This window comes from Ceratosolen solmsi, unplaced genomic scaffold, assembly GCF_000503995.2.
Source record: "Ceratosolen solmsi marchali unplaced genomic scaffold, CerSol_1.0 scaffold7, whole genome shotgun sequence".
Taxonomy (NCBI): Eukaryota; Metazoa; Arthropoda; class Insecta; order Hymenoptera; family Agaonidae; genus Ceratosolen; species Ceratosolen solmsi.
In genome coordinates this window covers 1,146,536-1,165,411 of record NW_011948413.1, presented here as the reverse complement: position 1 = coordinate 1,165,411, position 18,876 = coordinate 1,146,536, and the positions used below count along the sequence as shown (strand labels likewise).

Genomic DNA, 18,876 nt, shown 5'->3' with positions numbered 1-18,876 from the left:
AATATTTTTGTATAGACCAAAAACTAACTATAAGCGTATACATATGTGTGTGTAACTGGATATTAATTATTATATCTATTTTAATAAGGCAGATACAACTTCCAAATAAATTTATTATAATTTTATTGAAAATCAAAAATTTGTAATAATGTAGCTCTAAATAATATTCTTAAATATCACTCAAAATACAATAAATATAATTCTGATTAAAAGAATAATTATTAAAATTGAAATTATTAATAAAGTAAAATTATTAAAATTATTTTAAATTTTTTAAGCAATCAAAATCACATTTCTTTATTTAAATTTTAATATAGTTTATATATAAAAATAACTATCTATGATTAATTAAACTGATTTTAAAATTATAATATATTAAATTATATTGACATTAAATTGATAATAAAATTATAATCTTTAGTATATATTTAGATCGTAGTTTTCAAATTTTGTTCAAATGTTCAGTAATTATTCAAATCTTTACTTATATTTCAACAAATACATTTTATACAAAATAAATAATTAATTATAAATTTTCATTAATTTTGACAATGATTAATATTATAATTAATTTTAGTTGAATATAGAAATCTGATTCATTTATATCATCTAATTAAAAAAAGTAAAATTCATTTTATTTTAAATTATTTCAAATTATTTTTGTATACACAACATAATTTCAATTTTTTAATAATTTAATGCTTATTAATAACCGCATGATTCACCTATCTATTTCATAACATACTAAATTCACACAATAAATTAATTATTCTAAATCGAATTATAAATAATTGATTAAATTGTTGTCTATAATTTACATTATTAGGCATACATTTAAATAAATTATATGAATAAAATCAACTGTAAGAAAAAGGATATTGTCATGAATTGACTTGATTTTCAGAATATTCACCCATGCAATACAATAGATATACAGCATAAGTACGTGTATTCGACTTAAAAATAATCCCATATTTGACCCATTCAATGAGGCATCACCATATCCTATTCTAATGCATCAATTTCTTATCATTTCATCATATATGCACTGTACATAACTGAAGCTCTCTCTCTCTCTCTCTCTCTTTTATGTTCACTCTTATTTATTTTTTTCTTCACCTGCCCTCTCAACTTACATATATACGCACGCACGCGCGAATGTGCATACATACATATATATGTACATTTATATACTTATTTGTGTGTATATATATATATATATATATATATATATATTTAGGGAGAGAGAGAGAGAAAGAGGACAAAGAGAGAGAATGAGAGAGAGAGAGAGAGCCAACAATGTTATTATTAAATTTACTTATTCTATTATGCAAAAATATATAAATATTATTTTGTAAGGAATAGTAAGAAATTCTTTAATCAAGTAAAGTCTTAACGTGTTATTTTAAAAATAATTCGTACAGCTTACTTATGAATTATTGATATATATGCAAATAAACATGATTAAAATAGCTACAAATCAACGTTCACTGGTATTGACACTTTTATCTTACGCACAAATGGATTGAAACTTACATTAAAATACAAAAATATGTGCTTTTATGCGTTGTTCTCATATTCTGTTTTGAACAAAAGCATACAGACTCTGCGTCAACTTTTCATTCCTCTCAATCCCCCACCTCCCTATCCATCACGGCCATTTATATCTATCTCTCTTTGTTTTTATACTTTCATTCCTTCCTTTGCATCTGACTCTATTTCTCGTTGTATTATATTCATTATCGGTCGCGTAAACGGAAAAACGATGACCGTCAATGCCTTCGGTGATCTACTACTACCAATATTGTATATAGCACCATCGTAAAAGCAAAAAGGAGACAATAAGAAAGAGACTCTTTGATACTCACCCTTCGATTGAAAGTTTTACTTCTACAGTGTTTGCATCTTCGCAAAAGTTCATACACTAAGCATGTGTGTCAGTTTGATATTTGGATTACAAAAGTTTTCAGAACCATACTTTTCGCGGCAACACGAAGCAAAAAGATTAATAAGAAACACTGGAACATATGGAAACTAAATTCTTCCATTCTAGCGCAAAAACGTTAATAGAACTTACATTTACTTATCCGTTACTTATACAGAGAACTGACATTCACTTACTTTACTTATACATTTACTTCTCTTATTTTTTGTTGTTATCGCTATTAGTAGTGTTAATATTATCTTGATTCCGGTTGTCATTGTACTATTTTTATAATTTTACATTTTCATTTTCAATTTTTTCACTCATTTTTAAATATCTTCTATTGTAAAGTTTGATAAAATTTAGATGGAACAGTGCATTTATATAAAAAACTGATTATTTCCGTTAAAAAAGAAAATTTGTATAAAAGGGTATAAAATTTGTATAAATGGTAAAGAAATAAATCTATCCTATATTATAACAAGTGGAATTATCAACGTAAATTATAGTTTTCTAAAAGTATTTTTGTCTTATTACTCTTATATAGCATAAATATAGTTTTTTTAATAATAACATGTTATATTTTAATATATATGTTATATAATATCAATAAAAATTAACTGAAATTATTGACGAAAATATATGTGGCCGAAGACAGAGTGGTCGAACATAACAAAATTTTTTAAATTATTATAAGATTATCTGCACAAAAATTACAAAAATTAAATTCCATATTTTTTAAAACTAGTTAATTCTTCACAACATTTCAATAGCTACAATTTTAATTTGAATATTAAGTAATGTAAACATTTTATTGACATACCTTTTCATAGCATATTTATTAATTAAATATATTGTTTAATTTGAAAATATAAAATATTTTATAAGTTATATCATTTATTAGCAAAATATAATAATTTTTTAAAAGAGAAATTCTATTTTTCTGTATAGTCGAACGTTATACAATCAATTTAAAAAGATGCATTAAATCATATACTAGTTTTATTTAATGAATTATCCGAAAAAGTAGTAAAATTGATTTTATTGATATTCGATGAAACTGACTGTAGACTTCAAAACCTAATTTAACAAATTCATATTTTACTAAAGTAATTAAAATAAAATAATAATAATTGAAATAAATAAAAAAGGTATAAGAATATGTTTGATTATATATATATACTTTTGATATTTATGTGTATATATATATACGTCAGTTTATAAAAATTTATAAAAAAATAAAAGTCTGATATTAAAAAAAATTTATTATTATTCTTTTAATTTCAATATTAGTTTATATTTTGATTTTTCGAAATTTGTCAACTTGAAATTAACGTTGCAATAACTTAAAAACGTTCATTATTATCCTTAAAACATTCTTTAAAACTATGCTTTAAAAAAAAGTTGTTTTATCTTTTCTAAAACAAGATTAATATTATTTTGTATAGCACTGTATACAGAAATTGAATGTAAACAAATGTCTTAGCTTAAATTTTTTAGCCTGTTTTAATATGAATAATTTTTAATGCCTTCAATAATATACTCTTGAGTGATTTAAAAACTTATAAAAATTATAATAGATTTGAAAATTTATTATGGTTTGGAATATGTAATACATTAAAATAAGTGAATTTTGATCAAAAATAAAAATTGAAATAATATATATTAACTAATATTATTTTTACATACCGAATAAAATAAAAAATTTCAACTATATTATTAACAGCATCAAGAATCTTATAAAATCTTTCATCGTTATTAATTATCATAAATTTTGACGGAAGAAATTTTTTATCAGACGACACTAATTCACGTAATAATTAATAGTATTTAATTAAATTCAGGAGAAAACTGTATTGAGTTATAAAGTTAATATTGAAATAGAATTTAAAAAGATATTTATATTGTATTTTTAATATTTGTAGCAATTGAATTTTTAAAAACTAAATTGTGTTTAAAGTTATTATTTATCATTTCATTTGTTATTGCACAAATTAGAAAATGTTTTTAAACGTAAGGTTTTAATATAGTACTTTGACAAACGTTATGTTATTTAATAATTTTAATATTCTGAGTGTATTAAAATTTTATTAATAATGATCATACAGTACTTTATATCTAGATGTAAAATAATAAGAATGCAATTTGATTGAACTTCTGTTCTACTTTCTATATTCTGGCGTCCTCAGTCAAGCTGATAATTTTTGCTACTTAAATAACATAGAACAAGTGAGCATTTGAAATATAAATGTTAAAGTATACTTGGAATGAGAAATCCAATGGGAAAAAAGGTCGATTAAAATCACTGAGACGCAATAACCATCTTTGATGGTTATTGTAAAAAAGGCTGTTGTACTTACAGAGCTTAAGACGTCAACGATGCAGTACTATTAATGGGTAAGGGATCGTCGACATATCACAGTCTCTACGCGAAATGCATTATCATCATGTGTCTTCAAAAGCCACAGATACGGGCCGAATGAACGTCCTCAGTATTTACCAGAATTTAACATGCACTGCTTCAGCAACGAATCTGCGACTTCACTAAGTGAGTATACACATCTATGATAAATAATTTTTATTGATAATTCGATCGAGTTGCTTCTCCATCTTAATTAAGGATACGCCATTAAACTAGGTCGTTAAACTAAGTACGCGAACCTTATGCTCATTGCACTTGTCATCTAATTTGCCATGTATCACAAAGTGAAATGAAAAATTTGCATTAATATAATATATAATCTAATTACTAAAATATTAAACTTTTTTGAAAATAGATTGAATTTGAAAATAGAAAACAATATGTAAATGATTGTTTTCATATTTCCATTTAAAGAAAACTAAATTTGAATACATTTTTAATATTTTTCATAGAATAAAACATTATATGTAAGTAAAAATAAAATTTAAAAGATGAAAATAATATCTAACCTTTAAATGTAGTAGATGACACTAAAATATTTTGATATTAATTTATATTTATTAAATTGTTCTCAAACCTAATATATTATATATATATATATATATATATATATTCATACACTTACTTTAAATACATCAATTTAATCAATATATCGATATATATTTATTTTTTTATTTCTTAGATATATTAAATTACAGTTTTTTGTTATTCTTTAGATATTTTGAAAAAATATATTACATATTTATATATTATAAGTTCTTTAAATTCAGAGAATAAAGAAATTAATGTTAATTATTATTAAACGTTATTAAACATTACAAAAATTCATGATGATAAAGCAATAATTGTCTGACATAAAAAATTATAATTACCTGGACTATTAATGTTATTCAAATATTGCTCGAAATTTAAAATGAATTAGTGATATAGTTGATTTTTATTTATTTGTCTGACATAAAAAATTATAATTACCTGGACTATTAATGTTAATAATAAGCATGTAACTGTAAATATTATTCTATATTATGTATGCAAAAATACGAATGAAGTTATAATTATTTCTTAATTAAATATTTAACTTCTTTAGTCAATTATGACTAAATATAGCTATAAATAGAAAATCTAAATAAAAGTTTCAGAATAATTTTTTGTAAAAATGGATTGTGAGCTCAGGTTTATCGGTCCGTAACATGAAGTTATTCCAAAGATTATAAGGTGCACCCAGTGATCGATAAAAATTGGGAGGGTAGCTTGTCTAGCTTATTCAATCTCTGACATTTAGAATATTTAAGTAATCGAATAGATGGCAATACAGGTTGCAAGAGGATCCATGCTCACGTACATTCTCTGCAATTCGACTTTTTGAAAAGCCGAGTGACAGAAAATTGCCAGTAAGCAAGAAATCCAGATTTTAATGTAACAATATTTGATATTTGTACATCTTATATAACTCGCAAAGAATGCTCACACGAGTAGTCGTGGTGATTTGACATTCCAACTTTCGTCCTTCTTTACCTTGTCCTCCCTTCTGTGCAATTGCGATCAACCCTTTCACGAAGGTTCCGCTTTTCTGATTGCAGAAGAAGAAGCAAGGGTTGAGGACGAAGAAGAGGAAGAATCGATGTTCGTGTCGGTAGCTGGAGCAAAGGTCGTGGGATGTAGTTGACGTTGTTTCCAGCTCGTGAGACGGATAGCTAGGCGGAGGCGGCGGCGCGGTGGCCGAGGTGTTCGAAACTGGCTGCTGGTAGAGGAAGAAGTTTGTGGTGCTCGAACAGACGAAGGCAAACGTAGGAGCCAGGACTGGCGACAGCAAAGCATGTAAAACTAGGCGTCTGGCCTTTTAATATACAAATATATGAGCACACCTAGAAAGAGTGAAGTATTTCCGGTGGGACTACAACTCGAGCGTAGGTGGGTGACAAAAGCGGTAGTAGTGACAACAGCGATAAAGGGCACAGACGAGGAAGAAGCCAAGAAGAAAGCCGAAAAAGGATGAATGTAACGCTGGCTGTGACGAGCTTATTGCCGGACTTAAACAACAGTCTGCTGGAGGCCAACCTTACTGGCTGGGACGATGAATACAAACTCGGCCGTCAGTACACCCTCTGGCAGGTTATTCTCATTAGCATTGTTGCTACCTGCCTCAGCCTCGTGACAGTTATCGGCAATATTATGGTCATGGTCAGCTTCAAAATCGATAAACAACTTCAAACTATTTCGAATTATTTCCTCTTCAGTCTAGCAGTAGCGGACTTTGCTATTGGTCTTATATCCATGCCACTTTTTACCGTCTACACAGTGCTAGGTTATTGGCCTCTCGGCTCCCACATTTGCGACACATGGTTGGCCCTTGACTATCTGGCTAGTAACGCCTCCGTACTCAACCTTCTCATAATCAGCTTCGACAGGTACTTTTCCGTTACCAGGCCGCTCACTTACAGGGCTAAGAGAACGACTGTTAAAGCTGGCATCATGATTGGTGAGTTGTAGTTGAAACAAATTATGAACTAATTAACTGTCTTGATAATCGTTTCAGCACATCCTTTTGAACGGCTACGATAAACATGAAATCTATTGCCTAATCTTCAACACGTATACACTTCATAAAGTCAAATAATTCATAATCCTAAAAAATGTTATATCTAAAAGATAAATATCAATAATAAAAAAATAAGCAATATTGTAATACATATTTAAAAATTTAATATTTAAAAACATAAAGATATAAATAAAAGCAACGCTTTGTCAAATTTTAATTTACTCATCTACATTATTGTTGTAGGGATTAATAATACTACTATAGCACTAATGTTCAATTTAAGAATAATGAATTGTATAATTATTTTAAAAGTTATAAAAAAACAATATTTCATTAATATAATTAATATTATAAATATTATCAAAAATTTTGAATGATTTTGAAAGATATATTTCTTTATTTTTCGAAAATTCTAATTTCTAAACACTTAACATAATAATTTTTTTTATCGAAAAATAGTGAAAAATTATTTTCAATACTGATGAAGTTCGTTTTTAAATTTTACATAGAAGTATGTCTAATACAGTAAATTTAATGATAATTAAATGTATTCTATATGTAAAGTAAATTTTTTGTACTTAACTTGTATAAACTTATATGTATATATATAGCTACGTTTTATGCAAAAAATACAATATAACTCCAATACAAAACATATAAAAAGTGATAATAATTTGTTTAACTTCATGTTTTTTTTATTTATTAGTTAAAGAAAATTATTATTGGTAAACAAACAAATGAATATATGCAGCCAATTGTAATATTATGTATAATAAGTTTCACTAGTTTTAAAGGGGGTTTTGAAAAACTAACTTTAAATATTTTTTTAATATGATTATAATCATGCTTAATTTAGAAAATGTACTTTCTACGCTGGGTAATAAACATTTTATCTTTTGGAATAATATGGGATTAAGGTTAGTCAATATTGAGTATATAGTATAGTGGAAACAGGTTTCTTAAAAAAAACATACTAAAAATAATATAATAATAATAAAATATATTTAATATAAACATAATTTCGCATAAAATGTCGCCTATAGGTCGACGTTTTACACGTAATATATTGTGAAAGAATATTGCATCGTAGAAAAGATACTTTCGTCGGATATTGTTCTGTGATAAAAACAAGCATCAAGAATGAAAAGGTTTTTCGTGACCTGTATTACTAAAATCATGTGTCATTAAAGTGACATACGACAGGAGGAAACCACTACCATATATTAGGATTTATATATTTGGATTATATATATGTATAATTACTTTCCATGCAACTAGTTCGCCTAAATAGTCCTCCGACATCGCGATCGAGTAACATAGAAACAGCCTTTGTTAATAATGAAGGAATGAAATCTTATCTATCGATTACAACAAAAATCGTATCAAAAAGAAATTTCGTCGCTTCATTACTAGTTGCTACATATACGCAATCATGCATAAATGCACACAGAATTGGTAGTCCCATATTCGTATACGCGATCAATGGAGACGAGTTCAAAGCATATTTTTTATCCTAAATCACTCGATATGGCAAAAATAGACCAAACTGATAGGTATACTTGCTAACATCCTTCTGCAGCATGTGCTTGGGGAATTTCGCTCTTGCTCTGGCCGCCCTGGATATATGCCTGGCCATACATTGAGGGTGAGCGCACGGTTCCGGAATACTCCTGTTACATTCAGTTCATCGAGACCAATCACTACATCACATTCGGCACAGCTATAGCCGCCTTCTATGTTCCCGTCACTGTAATGATCTTTCTCTACTGGCGCATTTGGCAGGAGACGGAGAAACGACAAAAGGATCTGCCCAATCTGCAGGCCGGCAAACAGGACGCAAGTAAGCGGAGCAATTCCAGGTTCGTTTGCTAAGTTTTGGAAATTACTTTTGAATATCAGCTTAAAAACTGTGGAGCGTAGGCAAAACAATTTGTTTATATGTCTAACAAAAGAAAAATTTATTTTTGAGTTTGAATTTTAACAAAACTTGACACTTATTAATGAAGTTATATTTTTTAATTTGTACATTTACTTTTCTGTTATTAATAAGGATTAAAAAATTTAATTTATCATTTAAGAAATTACTTTCATTCTTGATCCATTGACTTGCGAATTTCATACTTTCCAAATTTTGTAAGTGAATAGAAATTGAAAAAATAATATATAAATATATAATATTAGAGCGTATGTTTTATTTTTAAAGATAACAAAAACTGCTTAGTTACAATTATTTTGATTTTGTCGAAACGCATAGTATAAATTTAATCAATTTTGTAAAAATATAAAAGCAAAATAATGTTTAAAATACCTTTTTAATATTCTTTATAAACAGAATTTCCACTGTTAAAAATATTATTCATTGAACAAAATTCAATTACAAATGTTTATAGAATTTCTCCAATATTTACTAATTAATATAATTTATATTTATAATGAAAAAATAATAAATTATATTATTTATTATATAAAATATTGCATTTAAATAAATATACATATCGTTTCTAAACATCAAACATTAAGATTTTATAAAACTGAAGTGACTGATCACGAAACTATATTAAATGAAAATTAAATACAATTTATATATATATATATAATTTTTATGTAAATATTGAAACAATTTACTTATGTCAAAAAAATATTAGTATTATACATAATAAATTTCTTAGAATTGATAATAATATTATATATATATATATATATATATATATATATTCAAGTAAACTAATGTTATTTAACTATTAAAATAAAAAAAACACAGATATTAGGGTAAATAAATACAGGAAATTATATTTTTTATTTTAAAAATCTCCTAACTGTACAGTGAAATAATAAATATGTACATATATGTACATATGTATATAAGCGAATGTAATACGTTATAATTCAATTAACCTATAAATTCAAATTTCTTTTTTAAAAATATTTTTCATATATATATAGAAGTATAATTACATCAATAATTAAATAGAAAATTTTGTATTAAGTAATAAACTTCTATATTAAGTCATAAGGTTTTAAGTATTTACTACTAAATTGAAAATAACTTTAGTTATAATTTATTTAAAAATTATGTAGAATTAAAAAATATTTACATTAATATTCTAAAAATCATTCTTATGAAGATTTATAATATCACGATATTGTTTTTTATTAATTACAAAATTAGTCATTGTATAATGACACTGTATTGTAATATTAAATAATAATTTATATATTTGAAAATGAGAAAAAAAGCTTTTATTTTTCTTTCTATTTTAAAGTATTAGATAATAAATCAAAAACTTATTTTATAAATTTTAAAAATATAAAAATTTAAACAAAAATATTTTTACATACATATACTCGAGAAAAAGCTTTAACTATAGAAAATGTTAGAGAAAGTTATCCACTAGTTTTTTCTCTTTTTTTAAATCTTACTACATTCTTCTACAATACTCTACTAATCGATATTTTTACACCATATTTTAACACATCTAATTATTTTTCAGATGGTTCAATAATTTTATGAAAATTGATACATTATTTTAATAAATTATTAATTATATGAAAATATTTCAAATTGACTTGACTTAATTATTTTTCTTAACAATAATTCAATAAATATACAAAATTACAATTTTCTTAAATATTTTATAATTCAATTAAATTTAATTAAAATTACAACTCTATATGAAAAACTATTAGACAAAGATATTAAAGTATTTGTTTAGATTATACAAAAATTAAATAGACTTGACAATATTTGTTATAGTTCATACGCTGTATTTAATTTGATTAAAAATATAAATGTTTGATATCATTATGCGTTTTAGATACACAGTAAAAAAATAGTGGTCTTAATATTTATTTCAGATTTAAAGACTATTAATAAAGTTATTTTTTTTAAATATTGAATGTTCAAAAATAAGAAGTAGCTCTCAAAATAAAAACTTGTTTTTTTTTTTAAATAAAGAACAATAGTATTATTAATATAAAATGGTGAAATATATTTGGGAATAATATAGTATGAAAACTATTTGAAACGTTTAATTACTAAGTGTATTCAAAAAAGGTATTCCGAGTAATCGTTCTTATATGCTACATAGTATATGTAGACATAATTGATCATTTTGGAGTCCTCCTTTACCTAATGAGTACCACTTTAAATATGATAATCTATTTTCATTTTGTCTATGATCATTATCTGTAAACAACAAAAAGAAATTGCAGTCTAATAATCCAGCAAAAGAAAAAATACAGGAAGTAATACAGTCGAAGTAATATACCGTTTTTCCTATTGCATAGCGACGAGGCTTTGGATATGGAGGAGTGCAGGAGGCCAAGAAGCGAATCAAGTACGGGAGCAGGAGATGAGGCGAATTCCACGCATATTGCTGTTTCCTATCTTGACAGGCATTATCCTCAACATAAGATAGTAAGTTATTATATTCTTCTTTTGCTTCATGAATCGGAACTGTATACTATTTTAATAATATCAATATATCTCCTATATATGAAATTTATTCGTTTTTCCTATAATTTTTTTTTTCATTTCTTCTTCTTATTCACCAAGAAAATATAATACACGTAACTCTTTTACAATATTTTAGATATTTCTACTCCATCGTATGTTACAGACATCTATGCTTTGACAATGAAACTTTTTATATCTTATTTTAAAATAGAAATATGCTTATTCCCGCGCAGGATTGCTTTAGATGCTAAAATAATAAAAATAACAATTACCCTTATACGAAACTTAAAGTAAAAGTAAGAATAATAAAACGAATCCGAAATTTATAAGTGAAATAAAAATTCCAAATATGCTTTTTAATATTTTCTGTTGTTGTAATCAGCGCTTCAGTAAATAACTTCGTTTATTTTATTTACGCTACTCTTAATAATCATTTTATAATTTTCAATTCAATATTTTATTATACTCATTTTATTAGATTATACTGCAATGAAAATATGGCTTGATTCTTATTTTATAATACACGCTATATTATATTTTATTGATGTATATATTTTATGAATACTTAAACAAATAAATAAATAAATCTAAACTACAGAATTATTTTAATTAAAATATGCATTAAAGTATGCATTTTAAATATGATAGAAATTGTTTTTAAATATAATATAAATAATTCATTATAATAGATTATATCATATTATTTTTAATTATATTATTCATCTCAATAATAATAATTTCCAAAAAAGAGCAGAATACTTTATTAGCAAACTAATAATTATAATTTATTTACTTTTATATTAAATATTTATTGCTTTTATTATTACTATAATTTTTCAAGTTTTCTATTTAAATATATATCAAAATATACAAACTTATCTATAGCATGATTATATTTTAAAATATTTGGAGCTGATAACTTACTCAATATCATGAAATATCATCATATTCGCTTAATTCAATATGTTCTTCTAAAAATCGTGACAAATAGAAAAATTGAATGCAATGGTAAATAATATAGATAGGTTTTTATACTATTGCATTTAATTTCTCTTTGAGAATTTTTATTTTGATTAATAAATATAATACATTTAATTACAAGCTTAATAAATCAAAATTTTCTAATTATTCCGTACTATTAAATTTTCTTAAATAATAATATAAATCCATATTTTAAGACAAGTAGAAGCGAAAAATATAATTTACAATTTTTTTCGCGATGTATATTTACGCAGATAGATATTCTGAATAAAAAACAAAATAATCTTTATAATTTATACAAATTGATGAAAAAATAATTACAACTGAATCAAGAATAATGAAACTAAGCACTGACCATGTATTTTGTATATAAAATATAAATTAAATCATTTTATGAATAATTATGTATAAGAAAAAAAAAAATAAAAACCAAAAAACAAAACAATAATATTTGTATTCGTCCAAAATTCTATGTTGTATATTTTCAATTATATATTAAGGACAAAAATTAGATTTTCAACTAGTAGAAAATTATTTGAAAAGATGTTACAAATAATAGCTTTCTTTTAGAGGAACATTTAAGCTCTAAAAAATCAATAAATCTTAAATGTAATCAGCTAAGCTTTTTCAATCCAAAAATAAAAGATAATTTTTTTAATAGTATAAAAAAATGCAATTATTAAATGAAATTAATGATGATCACTGGCATTTTTGACTCATCTTGATAAAGTAATCTTAAATTTAAAAAAGTAAAAGAGAAAATTAAAGGAAATTTTCGTTGTCATATAAATACTGCTTTCACTAAAAGTAAGAATATTACGGGTCTCCGACTTCACAATATCAATACAGTATCACGATTTTCAGAAGCACCGACCGCTCTCGTGGACTTGGCTAAAGATGTGGTGCATCGCGTGGTGGCACAGCGGCCGCGAGGATGAGGATGAGGATGATGATGAGGACGAGGTGGGTGGCCCAGAAAGTAGTCGCACAGCTGCTGCTTTTGATGATACATTGACTCCTGTTTCGCTAGAAACACCAGTCGCAAGTGTAATGTCGCGTTGCGACTCCTTCGGCGTCGTTCAATCGACAAGCCTGAATCTTGACAGGCTTGAACAGCAAGCAGAATACGTAAGGCCATCGGCGTTACGAGCTTCCGGGGCAACGAGCGCTGGCACTATCGCCAGCAAGAACATGACGAATGACTCGGTGAGAATAGCAACCAGATTGATTCCAAGGCCAATTAGCTTACATTTAAAATTTGAAACTCTTATTATAAATCGTTGTTCCAAGTCTATTTATTTATTTATATATATATATAGGTGCGCGCGTGCGCATGTATGTGTGTATGGTTGTAGGTATTGTAACAAGTCTATACCATTTAAAATTAAATCCTAACAGGGAAAATATTCGAGGTCATTTTTATTAGTTGTTAATTAGTCAGTAATTAGTCATCAATCATTAAATGAAAAACAAGTCTGTGAAATTTAATAAAGTTAATGAAGATATTATATAGGTTATTTAACTTTTTAAAATACTTGCATTAGATATATAAAGTAACAATATCACGTAAGATGTATATCAATAACAAAATGAACAATATGACGTTTATTACATTAATGCAAATATAATGCATTATAAAAGTAGAGAACTCAGAAAATTAGAGAGGTCAGAACTTGCCTTTAGACATTGTAATTTCCTAAATATTTCCAGATGTCTATTTATTGAAGAAAATAACTTTAGTAAATTACAAATATGCAAAAATAAGCAAAATTTCAATCGTGAAAATGAACAATTTTATTTATATTTTTTAATGTTTATATCGTAATTTTTTATCTTAGAATTACCAAACAATTTATGCTTAGTTTTATGTACGTTGTCATAGCTTATTTATATAAATATTGTGTATTAATTATCAGCTATATAAACTGATATATTTTTAGCGTAGTTTAAAGTAATAAATTTCAATTGGATATCTAACACATGTTGATATATAGATACAATGGAAGGCTTACTACCAAAACTTATATAATTTTGTAAAAAAAATTCAGTAACATAATTCCATTATGCATATTTAATCTTTAATAAAAGACAAAACATCTTGTCGTTTATAAAGATTTTCAGACACAGTATTCATTCGTAAAAATCGATTAAGTTTTAATATCGAAATAAATATGAAATATTTATTCGTTTGGTATTTTTGCTATATATTTCTAACAACTGATTACATATTTCCAAATTATATTAGTACTTTAATGGGAAAATATTGTTTTATTTTAATTATTAATATTTATATAATTATCTATTGCCGCATATCAAAAATCTTTGTTATTTAATTTATGAAAAAATGATTTTCACATATTAACATTATTATGATATAAAGATATAATGTTTCACAAATTCATTTATATATTTATTATATATTTATTATATATTTATATATTTATTATATAAAATTATATTTAAAGATAATAATTTTATACAATATTAATATTATACTTTAATTTAAGATTTTAAATAGAAACTCAAATCTATCGAAAAGTCTATCTTAGTATAAATAGTCTATATTTAAACAGGACAAAGTTTATATTCTATAAGTGATATAAATTATATCTACAATACAACTTTTATTTAGTTAACAAATTTATAATTCAATGTCATTGCATATGGGTTTTTTATATAATATTTTAATCAAATAAGTAAAATAAAGAGACTTAAATACTGTCTATTATATATCGATCAGTAATCAGTAAAATAAATTTAATAAGATTCTCTAAATTGGAAGAACAAATTGGAAAAGAATCTTAGTTGGTAAGATTTCAAAGTCTTTATCCTTATCTATGATAATTAACTTATATATAACATTCAATTGATTGTTTTTTAATAAAAATAAGGGAATTTTATATAATATAATTTTATTGTTAATTCTTCAATTTGCATAAAATCTCTAAATAAATTTTCATACATCTGCAAATATATTATTATAAAAATTTTTAAATTATTGGATGATCAAATATGGAGAAAATTTAAACAAAATAGAGATTAAGTAAATTTAAATATTAAGAAAATGAATCAAGATTTATTATAATCTAGGAAACAATTCTTAAAGATTGTTTTAAAATATTAAAAAAAGAAACAAAATTCATTGAAAATTATCATATTTTTCTTTGATATCTTTCCTGATTTAGTTATGAAAAATGGTATTAATCTTGAAATAGAATATGAAACAATTAAAATAATAATAGCCAGTAAAAGTAGATAATTATTTTGTAGCAATACATCCTACTTGAAGCGTTAATATGTGTGTATAAATAGAATATATAAATAATAATATAAACTTTATGTAAGCAAACTTAAAAATTTTTTTGTAGTTGCTCATTTATATATTCTATTTGATAATATGTATGACAAGAACAAGGTAATTTTTTATGTTACTTACGTGTACATATTATTAACCTATAAAAAGGTAAAATCCTTGAAGCTATAAAAAATCTCGATTTGTGCATGATATTGAAAAAAAAATCAATAAATTAAGTAGGCACACCCGAGGGTGATTTTAATTGTGCCTAAACGCAAGTTCATAAAATAATAGAATCTATCTAGGTGGTAATCCTTGAGTATACATTGGAAGTCTGGCTGAATGCCAAAATTTACTGCTCCCCGTCTTTTATCGCGGTCCAGCTATTCAAACTGAACAAATATTATTACAACTCTAGTACTCCAAACGCATTTCGTATTACATTAACAATCTATGGCCAATTAATATTTCTAACATTTGAGAACAATCGCGAAGAAACAATCGCATTATACACTTTCTCGTTTCATACTTTTTTCGAAAATAAAGCATGCGTCAATTTCGTCATATTAGCTGCCAACTTGATATACAAATAAATTTGATTCCATATGGTGATATGGAGTTGATGAAAACGATGAATTAAGTATGCACGTTGAAAGAAAAAAGCTGATACTAAAAATTTAGATGAATTTTTAAATTTAAAGAGATTATAAATGTCAACAATCTAAATAGTTCCGTATATAAATAAATATTATATTAATCTATAGATAAAATTATCCTTGAAATATATTAAAGTGATACAAATATTAAATACTATTATACTAAAAATATATTGAACTTACTCTTACATGACACAATTAATATACGAAATGCCATTTACGTTTGTTAATATATAATATGATATATTAAATTTTCTTGATGATTATACATTAATCAAACTAATTGATACATTAAATTATTAAACTCAATAATATTATAAAAATAATGCTAATATCTGCCTAGTTGAAAAGTAATTATATTGTATCGAATTTACGAATATACGATATAGAAATTAATTTAACTTGCAACATATAATTTTTATCTTATTTCTTATAACTTCGTAATTTATTTTATTTTTTCCCTAAAATCATGCTAGTTGTTTTTAGTATAATAAATAAATTATGAATCATCGAATTTCATTTTTAACATAAAATTATTTGAACTATTTTAATAGTATAAATTAAAATAGGTAAAATAAAGAATAAACGAATTCAATTTACTTAAAATAAAAAAATAGTATTAGATCAATTACTGATATAAATAATTTAAATACGTGGCATAATAAAAACATTTTGAATTCTGCATTCTTAAGAAGAATTATAAAGTTGTATAGAATAGTCGTTAGAATAGAATTGTAGATAATTTCATTTTGCGTTATTCTTATAACGAAAGAATATTAGATTAGCCAAATATTTGCAATTATTAATATTGCGAAATTTTATGCACAATGCAAAAATATTTGTCCGTATTTCAAAAATTTTATATATATTATAGATATTTGTTCCTTAAAAAAAATATTTTTGAATGACAATTTTAAATGTAGATAATGCTTATGCTATACACCATAATTTTTAGTGGATGTATCAATAATTTTTTTTATTTTAAATTAATTAAATTTTTAATTATGTAAAATGGTAAGTATTTCACTGTTTTAAATTATAAATATACTTCTTTGTTACATATTAATATATAAATAATTGTAACAACTAACATTTTTCTTTTTATACCTTAAAATATATCTTAAAATTATAAAATTCTAGAAAATAAATCAATGATGTTATTATGTTAAATTATTATCAAATGGATCGAGTTGATTAATTAATTTAATGTACCAAAATAAAATACTCCGATTTTCAACCAAAAAATAAAGTAACGAAAACCGACTTTCTCTATCGTGCAGGTGTATACGATATTAATAAGGTTACCAGCACCACCAGTTCCACGCGGCAAGGAGGCGCAAATCCTGGGTAGATACGGAACCGTCGAAGCACCCACCATAAAAATGTTCGCAGACGACGTGATAAGCTTTCATCCAATGCGCTCAAATGTAGAGTTAAACAATTCCAATCAAGAGATCATAGTAACAACGAGCAACGACGACGGGAAAGCTCTGATGCGTCGACCCTCCCAAATGCAAGACGTGAGGATACCACTGAGCGCCAAAAACATCGGAAAAGTTGTGAGTAAGAGTCCAGCTTCTAAAGCGCCAGCAAAAAAGAAAAAAAAGTCTCAAGAAAAGAAAGCAGCCAAGACACTTTCGGCTATTCTCGCGGCCTTCATTTTCACCTGGACACCTTACAACATTCTCGTACTCCTTAAGCCTCTGACGGCCTGTACAGGTTGTATACCCCAAGAGCTTTGGGACTTCTTCTATTATCTCTGCTACATTAACAGCACAGTCAACCCAGTCTGTTATGCTCTTTGTAATGCTACATTTCGTAGGACCTATGTACGCATTCTCAAGTGTAAGTGGCATAGCAGAAACAGAACTGCAGTGAATCGAGGCTACTAAGGATGTATTCTTTTGATCATTTCATTTACGAAAAAGCTCTGAGCTCGCTTATTCACTTTTTTCTATTTATAGTGGCACTCTTTGTTGTCATTAATGACTATTAAATTCTTATGACTGGTTGAACGCTTAATACTTAATTTATTAGGCGTCAGACGTAACTCTAATCAAACAAATTATATAATGAACAAACTGTTATTATGCTAATCCTAATCGGCTAATCAACATAGCAATTGATATAAATCAATAAATTCAATTCAATAAGATTACTCTTAATATACACATTGCTATATTGCATGCATGAAAATAAAAATTGTAATGGTCACCCTTTGGATTGGTTAACTGAATACCGTTTAACATATTATTCCAATAAAGGGATATTTAAATTATCATATTATATGAAAAGAAGCAGATATTAATTTTTCATTTTTCCGTCAAACAGAATAAAAATATTTAACATAATAATTATTATCTTTACTTCTTTATAAAAATGTATCTTATAAATACTTTTATTTGCATATTAATTTTGTTACGGAATTTCTAACAGCTATACCATGTTATAAATAATTAAATTTATAAAAGACATCCTTTGTACTTTGTATATGACAATTTTTATTTGCGAAGAATAAATCATATTAAAAGACTACTACTTAATACTTACCGTCGGAGGAAATCATTTAAATTCTGTAGAAATTGTAATTCAATATAAATATT

General features: G+C 25.2%; 1 protein-coding gene across 1 annotated transcript; it reads left to right on the top strand.

Moving 5' to 3' along the window:
* Positions 1-6,135: 6,135 nt before the first annotated feature.
* On the top strand, positions 6,136-18,229 carry mAChR-A (muscarinic Acetylcholine Receptor, A-type). The gene is made up of 5 exons (XM_011505866.1): positions 6,136-6,825; positions 8,465-8,744; positions 11,173-11,302; positions 13,187-13,528; positions 17,554-18,229. Exons 1-5 carry the CDS (start codon positions 6,339-6,341, stop codon positions 18,163-18,165), a joined length of 1,851 nt encoding a protein of 616 aa, XP_011504168.1. The 5' UTR covers positions 6,136-6,338; the 3' UTR covers positions 18,166-18,229.
* Positions 18,230-18,876: the final 647 nt, after the last annotated feature.

Coding starts and splice junctions, on each gene's coding strand:
- mAChR-A (XM_011505866.1), top strand. CDS start 6,339: ATGAATGTAACGCTGGCTGTGACGAGCTTATTGCCGGACTTAAACAAC. Junction 6,826..8,464: donor TAAAGCTGGCATCATGATTG/GTGAGTTGTAGT, acceptor ATCCTTCTGCAG/CATGTGCTTGGGGAATTTCG. Junction 8,745..11,172: donor AGTAAGCGGAGCAATTCCAG/GTTCGTTTGCTA, acceptor CCTATTGCATAG/CGACGAGGCTTTGGATATGG.